Source organism: Dipodomys merriami, unplaced genomic scaffold (genome assembly GCF_024711535.1).
Source record: "Dipodomys merriami isolate MVZ:Mamm:240054 unplaced genomic scaffold, mDipMer1.0.p SCAF_14, whole genome shotgun sequence".
NCBI lineage: Eukaryota > Metazoa > Chordata > Mammalia > Rodentia > Heteromyidae > Dipodomys > Dipodomys merriami.
The window spans coordinates 24,587,537-24,603,489 of record NW_027202715.1 but is presented as its reverse complement, the minus strand read 5'-3'; the positions used below and the strand labels follow the sequence as shown (position 1 = coordinate 24,603,489).

Sequence of the window (15,953 nt, the reverse complement as noted above, 5' to 3'; positions counted from 1 at the left end):
TGTTTTGTGTCAGTCCTGGGGGCTTGAACTCAATACCTAGACCATAAACCTGAGGGTTGGTTTGTTTGTTTCTCAAAGCTAGTGCTTAGCCACTTGAGCTACAGCTTTCCTTCCAGTTTTTTGGTAGTTTATAATAAATAGTCTCATGTACTCCCTTGCCCTGTCTGGCTTTGAACCAAGATACTTAGATCTCAGCCTCTTGAGTAGCTAGTATTACAGGCACAAGCCAATTGTGCCTGACCTATTGGCTGTCATTTATTTTATATGAGGTGCTGAACTTAATGGAGATTGGAGGGGTGATAAATCTTTCTTAGTCAAATCTCCAATCTTTAGATATTTAGATTGCAAACTGCATAGTACAAAGCTATCATTTCATACTTAACACCCCGAAGCAGCTCATGAAATACTACCTTATAAAAAAGCCTCTTGCCCTTTTCTGCCTATCTTCCAAAGCCCCCAAACCTATTTTGTAACCAAAAGTGTGAGACTTCAGTGTAGCTGAAGGCCAAGGTCACAGAAATGTCAATGGAGCTGAGTATCTCCCAGCCATACTTCAAACTATAGCCCCACCAGGCTAACAATTAAATGTAATTTGCTTTTGCACTTACTCATTTTTTTTCTGTATTTTTATGTAACAAGAAGCTCAAGAGACCAATGATGATTACTAATGTAGGACAAGCCATGATATTTGTACTAGGAAAGGCAGCTATTAATGAACAAAGTAGAGGAGGACATGCACTGTGCTACAAGGCTGGGACACACTTCAGTCAGTTTGAGGAAAAATATTTATGAAGTGGGTGTGGCTTTTGTTCCTAAATATCCCTAAACCAGCACTTTCAGCCTCACTCAGAGATGCAAATATGGATAAATATGGATAGTATTTCTCTTCTTGAGAGGAACGAACTTGGAGGGGTGAGATTAGGGCAGGGTAGGGGAGACCAACTCAGTACCATTTCTTCAGTGACTATCCCACTAAGCTATGTCAAGGCAGAATGATGGTCATTTAGAAAAGGCTTGGCAGCAGCCCACTTTATCGCAGATGAAAACTTAAAATGACCTTTTAAGGTCAAAGCTTACGCAGCCACATAATGCAATTAAAAAAAGGGGGTAGAATTTTGCCTCCAACTTCTGTGAATAGAGACACAGATAAAGCATCCTTATTATTGACTAAAACTTTTTATGGGAATGAACAGAAAAGCAATACTTGCAGTGGCATACAATTTGTGCATTTTGACAATTCTGATTTAATAGCAATGGAGTTTTCTATACTGTAGAAGGACTTAGCCTATCCTCTATGCAGATTCCATCTGCATGCTTCCTTCATATCTTAGCATTTGCTTCATGCCATGTGATGCTGAGTAGGAATTATTAACACCTCGCCACCACTAATTTTCAGTGCATCTGTCCTAGTCAACCCCTTAGGAAGGAATTTGCTCTTTCAAAGAGAAGCGAAGAGTCAGTTTGTTAGTTGTTGTTGACGTGGGGTTGGTTAGATTTTTTTTTTGAAAGAGAGATGCTTAAAAAAAATCTTTCTCAGAAGTGTCATAAAACACAACATGTAATTTAAAACCCATTTGGATAATTGACTGATTTGACAAGAAGACAACCTTAGAATTAAAGTATATATTAGAATCAAGGAGTGACAGGATGGTATACCACCAGCACATAGCACTTTGCTATTTTGATAGGTGTCTCATAAGGTACTGGAGTGAATATGCATATTTGCCTAATGTTTCTGTAATTTAGATTTCTTTGTTTAGAGCCATGATTGGGGAGTAATAAAGCCTTACAGAAACTCAGGGAGCTGATTGACAACCTGTTTTCAAGGGAAACTGCTGTGTATGGTATTTTATTTCAAAGCAGAGCATGTTGGTGTAGTTGGTTTTCTTCTGACTATCTTCTGAAATATTTTATTAGGTGTCATCAGAACAAGAGAAAGAACATGAGACTTTAAACCCGAAAAGTGTCACCGAGCCTCTCCCGGTAGCAGACATAAAGAAAAAAACGGAGGGGTTCCAGGATTTTACACCAAGACCCCTGGTGGCCCGAGCAGACCCAGGGAAAGACGGTGAAGCTGACCAAGGTTCCAGCAGTGAGAAGGAAGCCGAGGAAGAGAAGGGCTCTGCACCTCCGCTCCCTGGCACATCCCTCGCCCCTGAAAGGGATCCACCCCCAGCGCCTGCCGTCGGCAAACCACCCCTCTCCTCTGCCAGTGCCCTGGTGGACTCAAAACAAGAAGCCAAACCTTGCTGTTTGGCAGAGAACCCCGACAGTGACCTCCAAGACACATCCTTTTCCAGCTTCCCTGCCACGCAGCCATCACTGGCAAGCCAGAATGAGGTAGAAGATGACAAGCTTCCTGCCATGGCCGATTACATAGCCAACTGCACTGTGAAAGTAGACCAGCTGGGCAGTGACGACATCCACAATGCACTGAAGCAGACACCCAAGGTCCTTGTGGTCCAGTCATTTGACATGTTCAAGGACAAAGACCTGACTGGACCCATGAATGAGAACCATGGACTCAATTACACACCCCTGCTCTACTCCAGGGGCAACCCCGGCATTATGTCCCCGTTGGCCAAGAAAAAGCTTTTGTCTCAAGTGAGCGGGGCCAGCCTCTCCAGCAGCTATCCCTATGGCTCCCCACCTCCTCTGATCAGCAAAAAGAAGCTGATCCCCAGGGATGACTTATGTTCTGGTTTGTCCCCGGCCCACCACAGCCAAAGCACTGACCACATGGCGGTCAGCCGGCCATCCGTGATTCAGCACGTCCAGAGCTTCAAAAGCAAGCCCTCAGAGGACAGAAAGAGCATCAATGACATCTTTAAGCACGACAAACTGAATCGATCAGATGCCCACCGCTGCAGCTTCTCCAAGCATCACCTGAGCTCCTTGGCTGACTCCTATGTCCTGAAGCAAGAAATTCAGGAGGGCAAGGAGAAACTATTAGACAAAAGGGCACTCCCTCATTCCCACATGCCTAGCTTTCTGGCAGACTTCTACTCGTCTCCCCATCTCCACAGCCTCTACCGCCACACTGAGCACCATCTTCATAACGAGCAGGCGTCCTCCAAGTACCCCTCTTCCAGGGACATGTACAGGGAATCGGAGAATGGTTCTTTTCCTTCTCATAAACACCAGGAAAAGCTCCATGTAAATTATCTCGCTTCTCTACATCTGCAAGACAAGAAGTTGACCTCCGCAGAAGCCCCTACAGATGATCAGCCCACGGATTTGAGCCTTCCCAAGAACCCACACAAACCAACTGGCAAAGTCCTGGGCCTGGCTCACTCGGCCACAGGACCCCAGGATAACAAAGGCAGCTCCCAGTTCCAAGTCATCAGCAGTCAGAGCCGAGACTGTCACCCTAAAGCCTGCAGGGTATCTCCTATGACCATGTCAGCCCCTAAAAAATACGCTGAATCGCTTTCAAGATCGGGCAAACCTCACCACGTGAGATTGGAGAATTTCCGAAAGATGGAAGGTATGGTCCATCCTATCCTGCATCGGAAAATGAGTCCTCAGAACATAGGGGCAGCACGTCCCATCAAGCGCAGCTTGGAGGATTTGGACCTGGTGATTGCTGGGAAAAAGGCCCGGGCTGTGTCTCCTCTGGACCCGTCCAAGGAAATGTCCGGGAAAGAGAAGGCCTCTGAGCAGGAGAGTGAGGGCAGCAAGGCAGCCTATGGTGGGCATTCAGGGGGTGGATCGGAAGGCCACAAGCTTCCTCTCTCCTCCCCTATCTTCCCAGGTCTGTATTCTGGGAACCTGTGCAGCTCAAGCCTCAATTCCCGGCTTCCAGCTGGATATTCTCATTCTCTGCAGTACTTGAAAAACCAGACTGTGCTTTCTCCACTCATGCAGCCCCTGGCTTTCCACTCGCTTGTGATGCAAAGAGGAATTTTTACATCGCCCACAAATTCTCAGCAGCTCTATAGACACTTGGCTGCAGCCACACCTGTGGGAAGTTCATACGGGGACCTTTTGCACAACAGCATCTACCCTTTAGCTGCTATCAATCCTCAAGCTGCCTTTCCATCTTCCCAGCTGTCATCCGTACATCCTAGTACAAAACTGTAAGGCCTGCTCTGCCCAGAATCTCCAAATGGCCAGCCTAGTGGTGTAGCTTCACACCAAATCCTGGGGTGATGGCTTGCAGAGTTAGAAGTTAGTATTCCTTCTAATCTAGGTGGGGGCATATGATTAGTCCCCAGCCATAGAGGCCAAGAGGGGATGTGAACCTGCCTGATTTTTCTGGGACGACAGCAGCCTGGCTGATCAGTCTTGATCCCCACCCAACACGGATGCCCTGGTACCTCTAGATCATTTGGTTTTTTTTGCATCTGGGTCTTTCTGAGGGGATTTATATATATCCAGAAAGAAATTAAGGGACCCCCCCCCATCTGAGTTTGGATGATCAGGAAACAACCTGGGCAAAAACAAAGGAGCAGGCTTTTCAAATGGAGGGGCGGGAAAAAGACTGGCAGAACATAGCCAAGGGTTACCCCTCTTTCCATAAACCTCTCCACGTTCAATCAATGCAATGTATAGAGAAACTTCAGTAGATCTTTCATTTTGACACTATTAAACAATCCAGAGAAGTAAACACTGTTAAATTAACTGTATATATTTGCTTCTTCAATCCACCAATATCATTGTTTGCTCACCTAATTTATATACAGGTAGTTCCATTTTTCTCCCTGTTCCTCTTGTTCCCCTTCACCACTCCTTTACCCTTTTTCCCCCCTTTTTTTAATTAAACAGTATCACCTTTGTTTTAAGGTCCTTTGTTTTTGTTTTAGCTTTAGGTTTTTGTTTGTTTGTTTGTTTTAAAAGCTGACTGACTTTCCAAGTTGTTGATGTGTGTTTATAATTTTTTCACATCTTACCATTTTGAGCAGCTTTGGGTGGTCAAGTTATTGTTTACAAATTGAAGCAACTGAGTCTAGTGGAACAAATGAAAACGAAACAATCGGGCACGCAGTGGTGCAAAGAAGGTTCTGTTTTTGCAAACCTGCAACTGGCGGGTTTTGTTCCTCATAAACGGCAGAGTTGAAAGAGTGTACACACTGCTTACCCAGCCAAATGCTTTTGCTTTGAAGTATTGGGTTATGTGAAAATATCAAGCATTGTACTAACCTTATCTAGGCTGTGAAACTGTCCTGCATACCAGAGGAATCATAAAAAACCAAAACCTTACTGGCAGCAAACTACCGAATAACAACAGAATCTAGAAGACATACTTATGGGCTGCACAGATATTTTAGGAATTTCAGCAATTAGAACAGGAGCCAGAATGACTTACATTGGTGTTGGCACTGCTCCCATCAAATGATCTGGGAAATGGGGTTGGAAAGAGGATGAAACTCAACTGTCCAGCAGGAGGAGGAGCAACTGAAGGTCTGATCACCGGCCAGCTTTCCTAGACCATGGCCTGTTGAGTTCTAGGCAGTTACTGTTTCATCAACTGGCTTTTGACATTCCCAAGAAGGCTCTCCCTTCTTTGGGAATTATTGGCATACTGGATTCCATTTCCAAAAAGTCATCCTCTTTGGGTGCATGGGGTGTGAGTTTGGTGTGCGTGCACACACATATAAGGTGGTTCGCATAGGTTTTTTAGCCACCTGGAAGTTCCATCCACTGAACTTTTTTTTATTGTTGGAAGTGAGTGGTCAAGCTGTTCGTGCAATCCAAAGATGGGGAGAATACATATTGCAGTTCTCACCACTTTATTCCATTTGCTCCTGAGATGTAACAGCACGGTGAACACCTTTCCTAACTATCTTGAAAGTGGATCGATAGTGGATTTTCTTTCCCATCCCACCCACCCCTGCTGAAAAATGCTTTGACCAAGTCCCCAGCCCACTCTCCCCCTTCCCAACACTACCAGTAGACTTTAGAACCATAGTTAACCAAGTCTTTTACCTCTGAGATATTTAAGTCTATGAAAATTGATGACAATTTTCAACTTCTAAATAGGTAACAAATAGGTAACTCGACTGCAAAACTAAGCAAAACCAATAACAGAGAAACTGCGGCTCTTACACAAAGCCATGCATGCCGTGCTTTTGTATTGAAAATGTCTCCATGATATGAAGCCAAATATTCCATGTAACATACTTACTATCCAAAGGTGGAAACAAAAGAATGTAGAGATCCAGTGTTAAGAGTTCCATTTGCTTCAATTAATTATTTACCTTCCTGTGGAATAATATATATATATGCATATATATATTTAATAGAACCATAGATAGACTAGTAGAATTTAGATTATAAATGTGTGAATGCAGATTATCCTGCTATTGCACAAGTATGAGGGGGGAGGGGGGGAAATCTCAGTTCCAGCTGGTATCATGCTGGCCAGGACAGGACACATTTTAAAAAGAAAAAGAAAAAGTTGCACTAGATTGAAAGGTCACAGAATCAGAGGACATGGAAGAAAAGTGAACTCTGGTGACTCTGCAGTTGACATGGGCTAGATCTGATGTGGTTTCTATGAGCTCATTTCTCAAAAGAGAAGGGGGCCGATTGTCCCCTGTAGAGCTCACCTATCTATTTGGAATATAGGGTGTGTTGTTTTCCCCTCTACAGTGATTTCAGTGTGGTTTCATCATGTTGGAATTCGATCACACCATTTTCAAACAATGTTAACATAGTCCAGCTTTTGTTTTTCTCATCTCTTCTGAGAGGAGACTCACTGTTTCTGTCTGAGGAAGCCCATGGCCTCGCCAAAACATCAGGATAAATAAAGAGAGATGTGGGGTATATGTTCCCAACAGAAGCTGTATGCTATTTGTTTTAAAACTCTGAACAGAGATCTTGGAAATCTTTCAAAAAGAAAAAAAACCAACACTGAATTCTTCATTGGCTGAGAACCACATTTTAAAAAGTCTTAAATAGGGCTTTGTTTGCATTGTTTGAGTTCAAGGGGCCTTATTATTGAATGGAATTGCACAAGTCTGCTTTTGTGCAATCAAACCATTGTTATTGGTGGTTCTATAAAGGAAACTGGAATCTAATTGGCATTGGAGTCATAAATCTATTTACTGAGTGTGGCTTCCAAGAAATGTTGCAATTCAGAATGCACAAAGTCCATGATTTATTGGAGATTCAGAGATTCCAAATAATATTTTTCAAAAACCTTACCATATGAACTTCTGGTCCAGCTTTTGACAACTCAATATTTTTTTCTTCAAAAAATTTACTTTTAATTTAAAAAAAAACCCAACCCAACCAAGTTCTAGAACTAAGTATTATTCTATGAATGATTTGAACTTGGAATATTTGCCACAGGACTGACTTTATTTATTTACTAGCTAGAAGCTCTTTTAAGTTCACTTGTTTATCAGGGCATATACAGAAGGGTTTCTCCAAACTCAAATGCTGACTGTACAACTTTCTGACCTGGTGCATGAATTCTCAAGTACTGTATTTCACTGTGTTCGTGTGTCTGATGGACATTTTAAGGTGATCCCACAAAAGAAAAATATTTTGTGTAGTGTGCCTTCAAAGAGAACCATTTATTTCTCTTCACTTGTCCCACAAAGTCACATTTGGTGGTGGTTGGCCAAGTCCCCTCTGGTCTGGTTTTACTCTTGTCTCAATTTTAGAGAGAAATAAGAATGATTTTGCCCTGGTGAGACCCACACATTACAATCATGATCCTGAGCACTTAAACTCCAGTGCTGACTATTGATGTATTTGATATTTCTGCTTGTCTCCCCATGGTTGAAATATGTCTGAAGAATAGCAGCATAATCTCTTGGCTGTTTATACTTTTTTAAACTTGACTGTGTTGTAAATATTGTATACTTTTGGTGATTCCAGCTATGTAACCTCTATGCTCTGTAAGGTGATGATTTGTATATAGTACCATGGCCCAGTGATATTATATAGTTTCCCAATGGAGAGGTTACTGAGTAACCTTTGCATTAGTTTAAACACTACCAGATGAATGCTGAGCCAACTATAAACACTCAATTTTGTATGTTTTCCAAATTGTACTTATTACTGCTTTTGATACTGTATTACGTGCCAATAGTTTCCCAATCACATAGCAGGCAAGAGATATTTTGTACTTTTTGATCCACTGTAATATTTAATAAAAAATGTTACTATCTGTTTCCTTTTGCCTGTCTGTCACTTCTTCTTAAGGAGCCCTGTGGGACTGTCTACCTTCTGATCTCTAAATTGTATGATGATGATGATGATGATGACGATGATGATGGTGATGATGATGATGATGATGATTATGAAGGAAAGGATGCCTGAAGGGTATTAGTCAGTTACCATATATTATCTCTAATCTTCACAACCTCACGTGTCCATTTTACTGATGAGAAAGCCAAAACAGCAACTTGCCCATGAGTAACAAATGACAAGGTCAGGACTTGAACCCAGGGCTTCCACAAAAGTTCCTGTTTATTAGATCTGTCAACAAAGATGTACTCATGTCTCAATTGCCAGGTAATACTGGTGAGAGGTCTAAATACAATGACAAGCAAAAGATAAACATCTCTGGAACTTAAATCTCATGGTAAAGAGTTCATCTAGTAGTCCCCCCTGTATATGTGAAACCTCAACCTGACCTAGTTCTGGGGTAGAAGAATTCCATATCTGAAGTGACACATGTAGAGGAAGTGGTGACTAACGTGATACATGGAAGATGAGCATGAGCTGAGTAGGTAAGAAAGAATTGGGAAAGAAGTCATTCAAGCACAAGGTAAGATGTGTGTAAAGGCCCCAAGGCAGGAACCTGTTTGTCTTCTTATAGGAATAGAGGGGAAAAGGCCTTTGTGGCATAATCATGATTCTGATGGAATGAAGTTAGGTGAGATTAGAATGCCCCAAGGAACACAGCTCATTGGTCTTTATCCAAAACAAGACAAGAGACAAAGTGGGGAGGTGACGTGTGAAGATTTGTCTTCCAACACCACTCTCCAGAGGGCTACCGCCCGCAGGCCTGGCTAGCAGCCTGACATCAAAGCAGTGGTCATTTTTGACTAAGCTGGTGGAACAGAATAGTGGGCACATTTCAAAGTTAGTTGGGCAGAAAAATGAAAAGGATTAGTGATGATGAAGGGAGACAATTGATGGTGGAATATTCAGGAAGGTGAAAACTCTGGGAAAAATACTCTAGAGGCTGAATTCTATGTCTTTTATTTCTAAACCTAGGGATGATGGACAAAGATTTCTAATTTTTCCCTTGATCCTCTACCTCTAACGATTCCATTGGCTTGGCTTAGCTTACTATTAGTTGAAATGAGGTATTTATAAAATAATATGCTGTGCTTTCTCTGTATAGTGAGACCCAGAGGTGAGGAAGAAAGGACATGGATCAGGACATGACTTTGTGAACAGCCTTGGCTTAAGACTCCACCACCTGATCAGGCCTTTGAATAAACAGAAGCGAAAGCATAGCAAGCACGTTATCTGAACTCTGGATTAGAAAGAAACCTACATTTTAGGCTGAGCACAGGTGGCTCACACCTGTTATCCTGGCTATTCAGGAGGCTGAGCTCTAAACATCATGATTCAAAGTCTAGCACAGGCAAGAAAGTCCGTGAGACTCTTCAATTCATCACCTAAAAGTCAGATGTGAAGCTTCTGACTCAAGTTGTAGAGCACTGGCCTTGAGAAAACCAATCAAATGAAAACAGGAGACCTTGGGTTCAAGCAGTGTTGGTAATAAACAAAAACTAGAAGCCTACCTTCTGATTGAAAGGTACAGAACCCTTTTGCTCATTTTGGCTGAGTCTGAAGGCCTGCCCATCCCTCTAGGTTCAGAAGGAACTGCTAGGGAGGATGTTCACACTGCCCTCCTCTTTCAGGCTATCATCCACTTGCTAACCCAGCACCCTAAAATTATGAAGGAACCAGCCCCTTGATTCCCTGGCCCTCATTCTAACACACGTGGACCTCACCATCTCATCAAAGGTGAATTACCCTGAGTACATCAAAGGACCACTGTTCCATCTCTGACACATTCAGACTTGTGCTTGTGGCTTCCATACTTGATTCATACACAACAGGAAACATCATGACTTATCTATTATTACCAGGCCTGGTTGGCAAATATTGTTGAGAAGGGATGGTGCTTTTGCTAAAGATGTCCCTCATAGAGCAAAAGCAATGAAATTGACCAGTGATACATTCCAGGAAAGTGGCCAAAGTGGACAGATGTTTTAGGTCTGATAGTGATAAGGAAATAGACAATTTTTTTATATATATCAACAAGTACATGAGGGGCAGAGATGTTAAAGAAAGTATAACCTTCTTGGATTGACCTAAAGAGCACACTAAATCACATTCATTTAGGCTTCCTTCATTAAAATTCCTGAAGTTTTCATTTTCCAGGCAGAGGATTAAGAACATTGTAAAGCATTTAACCTGCTTCAAAGAATAAAGAACATTTAATCACTCTGGCCATGACCATAGCCTGTCTCCTGTGTGTGAGTAGTTTGCTGGTTCCCTGAGTAGTTAAACACTACTACATGGATTAATCTTAAAACTCTCTCTAGAGCACAGATGTCTAAATAAATATCCTGGGATGGAAAGATTGAAAAATTCAGTAGCCAATAGTGGCTACTGTGGTAGAGCACTGCCTTTCATGCATGAGGCCCTACGTTAGATTCCTCAGCACCACGTAAGCAAAAATAGCCGGAAGTGGAGCTGTGGCTCAAGTGGTAGAGTGCTAGCCTTGAGCCAAAGAGCTGAGGGACAGCGCCCAGGCCTAGAGTTCAGGCCCCACAACCACCACCACCACCAACAACAACAACAACAAAGAAATGTGCTTTGTACCACAAAGGAACTTACTTTCATTCTATTTTGTTCTCTTTAGTATGAATTTAAATATCCACAGATTGCTAGTGGATATTTCCTAGGACAATACAGATCTAGAAGCCCCAGCTGGCCAGTGCACATATAGAGTTAGCTCCATTTACAGAGAGGTCGTTAGGTGCTTATTAACACAGCAAAGCAGGTGACATGGTGCCTCTTCTTAGACAAAACTGTTCATTAGGATTGACAGTGGACCTTACACTATTTTTCACTCAGGATTTATACCTAGATGCTTAAATACTTAACTAAATGATAAAGTAAATTATTGAGCAAGCATTACAAGATATCTACCATTACAGCACCTTGGAACCCACAGCACAACCTTCTATATTAAATTTGCTTGGTGATATTTGAATGCAACTCTCAGGAAGTCTGGGAAAGGCTATATGTGACTAGGAGGGCACTCAGTGAGAGAGAGAGAACCAGGTAGGAAGAGAAAGAACTAGAGACCATGGAATGGATCCATGGTAAACCTATCTTCAGTGCTCTAGAGCCAGTTCTTCAAATCTGAGTCTGTTGCTTCATGTCTCTTTTACACAGCAGACCAATGACAGCTAATGAGTTTGATTGGCTATGCCACCTGGGATTGTTTAAATGTTTTATTTGGTATTAATTCAGCTGATCCTCATTACTTTCCATGGGTGTAAATATGATATCAATTCCTACTTTACAGTTGAGGAAAACAAGGTATAATTAGCTCCTAATATCCAGTCAAAATGAGCAGAGCTTACCCTTTGCACTAGAAAATTCCCTTTTGCCTTCAGTTTGTTCTTATTCTGTGCATCTCCTTCTATAGTCCCTATTCCAATCCTGAAATTCCAGTGAGTAGCCAAAAGCAATGAGTCACAGAAGCCTAAGGTTGTTTGTCAAATGAATGAGACCAAAAAAAAGAGAGTGAGAGAAAATAAGAAAAGATCAATCAGTAATATTAAGAAAGAAAAAAGTAAATGATGCAGTAGACTTTCTAATTGGAAAATAGTACTAGTTTTAAAATTAAAAGTTGGTAAACATGAACAGAAGAGGTTGTTTATTAAAAGAGGTAGAAATGAGCAAAGTTTTCTCAAGAAGAAATAGAAAACTTACATAATTACAAATCTATAAGAAGGCAAGGAGTAGGAGGCATAGCTCAGTTTGTAGAGTGCTAGCCAAGGAGCCAAAGCGTCAGGTACCAAGGTCAAGTCCTAGTGTCAGACAGAAAAGAAGGCAAATGTTTGTCAACAATATAAATACCACAGCCATGGTGCTGGGAAGGTGGCTCAGTGGTAGAGTGCTTGTCCTGCATGCATGAGGCCCTGGGTTTGATCCTTCAGTACCACATATGCAGAAAAAGCCAGAAGTGGTACTGTGGCTCAAGTGGTAGAGCTGAGGGACAGCGCCCAGGCCCAGAGTTCAGGCCCCACAACTGACAAAACAAACAAACAAACAAACACAAAACAACAACAAAAAAAAACATAGCCAGATTATTTTAGGACTGCTTTAGACAAATGAAAAAGAGGAAAAGATTGCCAATTCTTTTCATGACTTTGTAACTTAATTACCAAAAACTTAAAATGGACAGTGAAAGATGGTAAACATAGAGACCAATCAATACTTACTACCAGATACAGAAATCATGAGTAAAATACTAGCTATAAATCATATGCTTATATAAGTATGTATGCACAAACACATACATACATGTACATATGTGCATATGCTAAAACAACATTTTAAGCATATTGTAATAACCTTACATCCTAATGGAGAGTTTATTCCAGAAATACAAAATGATGTATTTTAAACAGTATACTAATCAACTAAGCAAGATGTTAAACTATTGGAATAAAATTAAGTTGGATCCTTTCCTTAAACATACCAATGAATTCCAGTGGATTAAGGATTACAATATATAATATGAAACCATAAAACTGTTATCTTGTAGAGAAAATTGGATAATCTTTTATATGGCCTTGAGATAAGAAAAGCCATTCTAACCATGACTTGAAATTGCTCTGCTAACCATTGAAAACAGATCGATCATTTTACCTACATAAAAATAAATCTTCCATGTGCAAAAAATAAACAAATTCAAAACATTTAGTTTATTTTGTGAATAAATATTTGCAACTCAATACAAAGGGATCATTTCTTTAATAGCTAAAGGGTTTCTAGAAGTCATGAGAAAGGGAAAATGACGATAATATGTGAACGGTTGAATTATTATTATTTTTGTTCAGTGAATTTTGATAAATGGATTCAGCCACATAGCTGTCTAGCAATATCGCTGGGGAATTGGGTCCAGGACTCCTAGATGCTGAAATCAATGGATGCTTAAGTCTCTAATACGATGGCATTTGCCTATTATTTACTCACATTCTCTTATATACCCTAAACTGTTTCTAAATTACTTCTGATACCAAATGCAACACAATGCTGTTCAAATGATTGTTAGACTATATCTCTTAGGGAAAAATGACAAGAAAAGAAAGCACATATGCAATTAAAACATTTTCAACCCTATTTGTTGAGCCTGTATTATAACATCCATGAATGTGGGCAAAGCAATTGGCTTTATATCCAAGAACAAAATATAGCACACCAAATGTTTCCTCACAACACTTCACAACCAATTATCTCATACTGACCCAGAAGATAGTAACTTTTTCTACCATCAGAGATTAATTTTCCTTGTTTTTAGTATTTTTTTTAAATTGGGAGCACTCTGATCTTTTACTATCACATTATTGCTTTTGCTATCATGTCCTGGGTTGGCTGCCATGTGATGTGAATATAATTAAATAAACAAATAAAAGGTGTGAAGTTTAGAGAGGACAAAACAACAAACAATGACTATTCATCTGGAGGATCCAAGAGAGTGTATGGATAAATCATTATAATAAATGAGAGCTCAGCATACAAGGTGGATATAGGATCAAAACACCAGCCAGATATGGGTGGTTCATGCCTGTAATCCCAGCTACTCAGGAGACTGAGATCTGAGGATTAAGGTTCAAATCCAGCCTGGGTAGACAACTTCAGAGACTTTTATCTTCAATTTGCTAGTAAAAAGCCATCAGTGGAGGTGTGGTTCAACTGAGAAAGTGCCGGCCTTCAGCAAAAAAAGCAAAGGAGAGTTCAAAGCTCTGAGTTCAAGACAGAGGTCCTGAGTTCAAACATGAGGCTCTCAGTTCAAGCCCTAGTAGTGGCACAAAGAAAAAGACTAACAATCCAAAGTTTTTATCACCAGTGGTGATATTTTTAAAAATTCCATTAACAACAATAAATCCAAAATGAGCCTAGGAACTAAATCTAAGAAAATAATCTGGGAAATGGCGCTGTGGCTCAAGCGGTAGAGCACTCCCCTTGAGCTGAAGAGCTCAGAGACAGCGCCCAAGTCCCACGACAGACAAAAAAAAAAAAAGAAAGAAAAGAAAAAGAAAATAATTTGGAAGGCAATTTAGCAAAATGTAGCAACACTGTAGATGTGCTTACATTTTTTTTTACAATCTCAGTAACCCTCACACTCAAGTAAGGAGTGCATATGGAGCACCTAGTGCAGGATTCATTCTCAACACATCCCAATAAAACAACACCAAAGTTGGTCAACAACATCATGGATAATTAAGTAAGCAGAATAAAATGCAGTCTTTTTTTTTTTTGGTCAGTCATGGGGCCTGAACTCTGGGCCTGGGTGCTGTCCCTCAGCTCTTCAGCTCAAGGCTAGCACTCTACCACTTAAGCCACAGCACCACTTCCGGCTTTTTCTGCTTATGTGGTGGTGAGGAATCGAACGCAGGGCCTCATGCATGCAAGGCAAGCACTCTACGACTGAGCCACCTTCCCAGCCCTGCAGTCATTATTTTTTAATCTCTAGATATCAATGTAAAGAAGTATGAAAACTTAATAAAGAAAGGCTCACACAGTCTGAATTAAAGCCCTGGAACTAGCAAAAGAAAAAAAAAGCCATTATTTTTATAACATAGACATATTATATAATAGAACATAATATTCTTCCGAGTTTTAAGTAAAGCCAAAGACTTGCATTTTTGTGTGGCAGACTGCTTTAAATCACAATCCAAAAATGTACACTGGTGATTCCAGTGTGAGAGGTCTAGCGTGAGAGGTCTGTTTACAACATGGAGGAAGTCAGGACCCCAAATCTGAGGCCTAGAGGGTATATACAGTGTGAAAGAAAAGCCCACAGTCAATGTGTTACAAGAACAAACATGGGCATGTCAATTGGGACTCAGAGAAGGCTTTTAGAAGGAACTGACTATTGGGCAAAGATCTGAGTCCATTAAATTTCACAAGAGAGCATGAGCTGTCCTAGGAACTGAGACGGAGGGAGAGAGGAAGGAGACAGAGATGCTTGTGCGCGCGCACACACACACACAGAGGAAAAAGGAGAAGGAAGAGGAAGACGAAAAGGAAGAGGAGAAAGAGGAAGAGGAGGAGGAGGAATCATGGCTGGGAGGAGGAAACAGGACTTTCTCGGGAAAGTATCTGAGAAGCAAAATAATGAAATGTGGACTTAGAGATCTGACTTAAAACCAGAGCACAGACACCCATAAAATAGTCAAATATTGGTTGAATCAATGACTTACAAACCTATGGAACAATTTACATTCAAAACAGAGTATCAGGCCCAGGAAACCAAGAGAACCAACTGAAAACTGTAAGAAATAAAGAATCCAGAGGAGAGATGTCTCTGTCTCTCTCCACTCTGTACCTCTCTGTGTCTCTGTATCTGTCTGTCTGCCTGTCTCTCTCTCTCTCTCTCTCTCTCTCTCTCTCTCTCTCTCTAAATATATATACATAATGGTTATATATATAGTTACATATAGTTATAGTTATATATTTATATAATAGCTCTTCCTAAACCACTACTTTTTTAGACATTGTTAGAAGATCCCATTTAAAATAGGAACCCAAAGGATCCAAGGGATAAATGTAAGGAGTAATTTTCAGGACTTTTTTTTTTATTAAAAATACTCTAATAATCTAGGAACTAATTCCAAAAGACTTAACATCAAAAGACAAACTATGGCCTTTGACAGAAAATTATCACTTCCTCCTAAATTATTTTAAAAATTGGAATAAATCCCAGCTGAAATAGCAAATTTTGACATATT

The 15,953-nt window shown here is 40.7% G+C and overlaps 1 protein-coding gene across 4 annotated transcripts in view; it reads left to right on the top strand.

Moving 5' to 3' along the window:
* Positions 1–8,132, top strand: part of Arid5b (AT-rich interaction domain 5B) — a 185,044-nt gene extending 176,912 nt beyond the window's left edge. For all 4 annotated transcript variants that reach the window (XM_070021028.1, XM_070021026.1, XM_070021025.1 and 1 more), the window contains one exon: positions 1,918–8,132. In XM_070021028.1, the coding sequence (XP_069877129.1) occupies positions 1,918–4,083 (2,166 nt within the window). In that variant the 3' untranslated portion in view covers positions 4,084–8,132. The remainder of the gene's footprint in view (positions 1–1,917) is intronic.
* Positions 8,133–15,953: the final 7,821 nt, after the last annotated feature.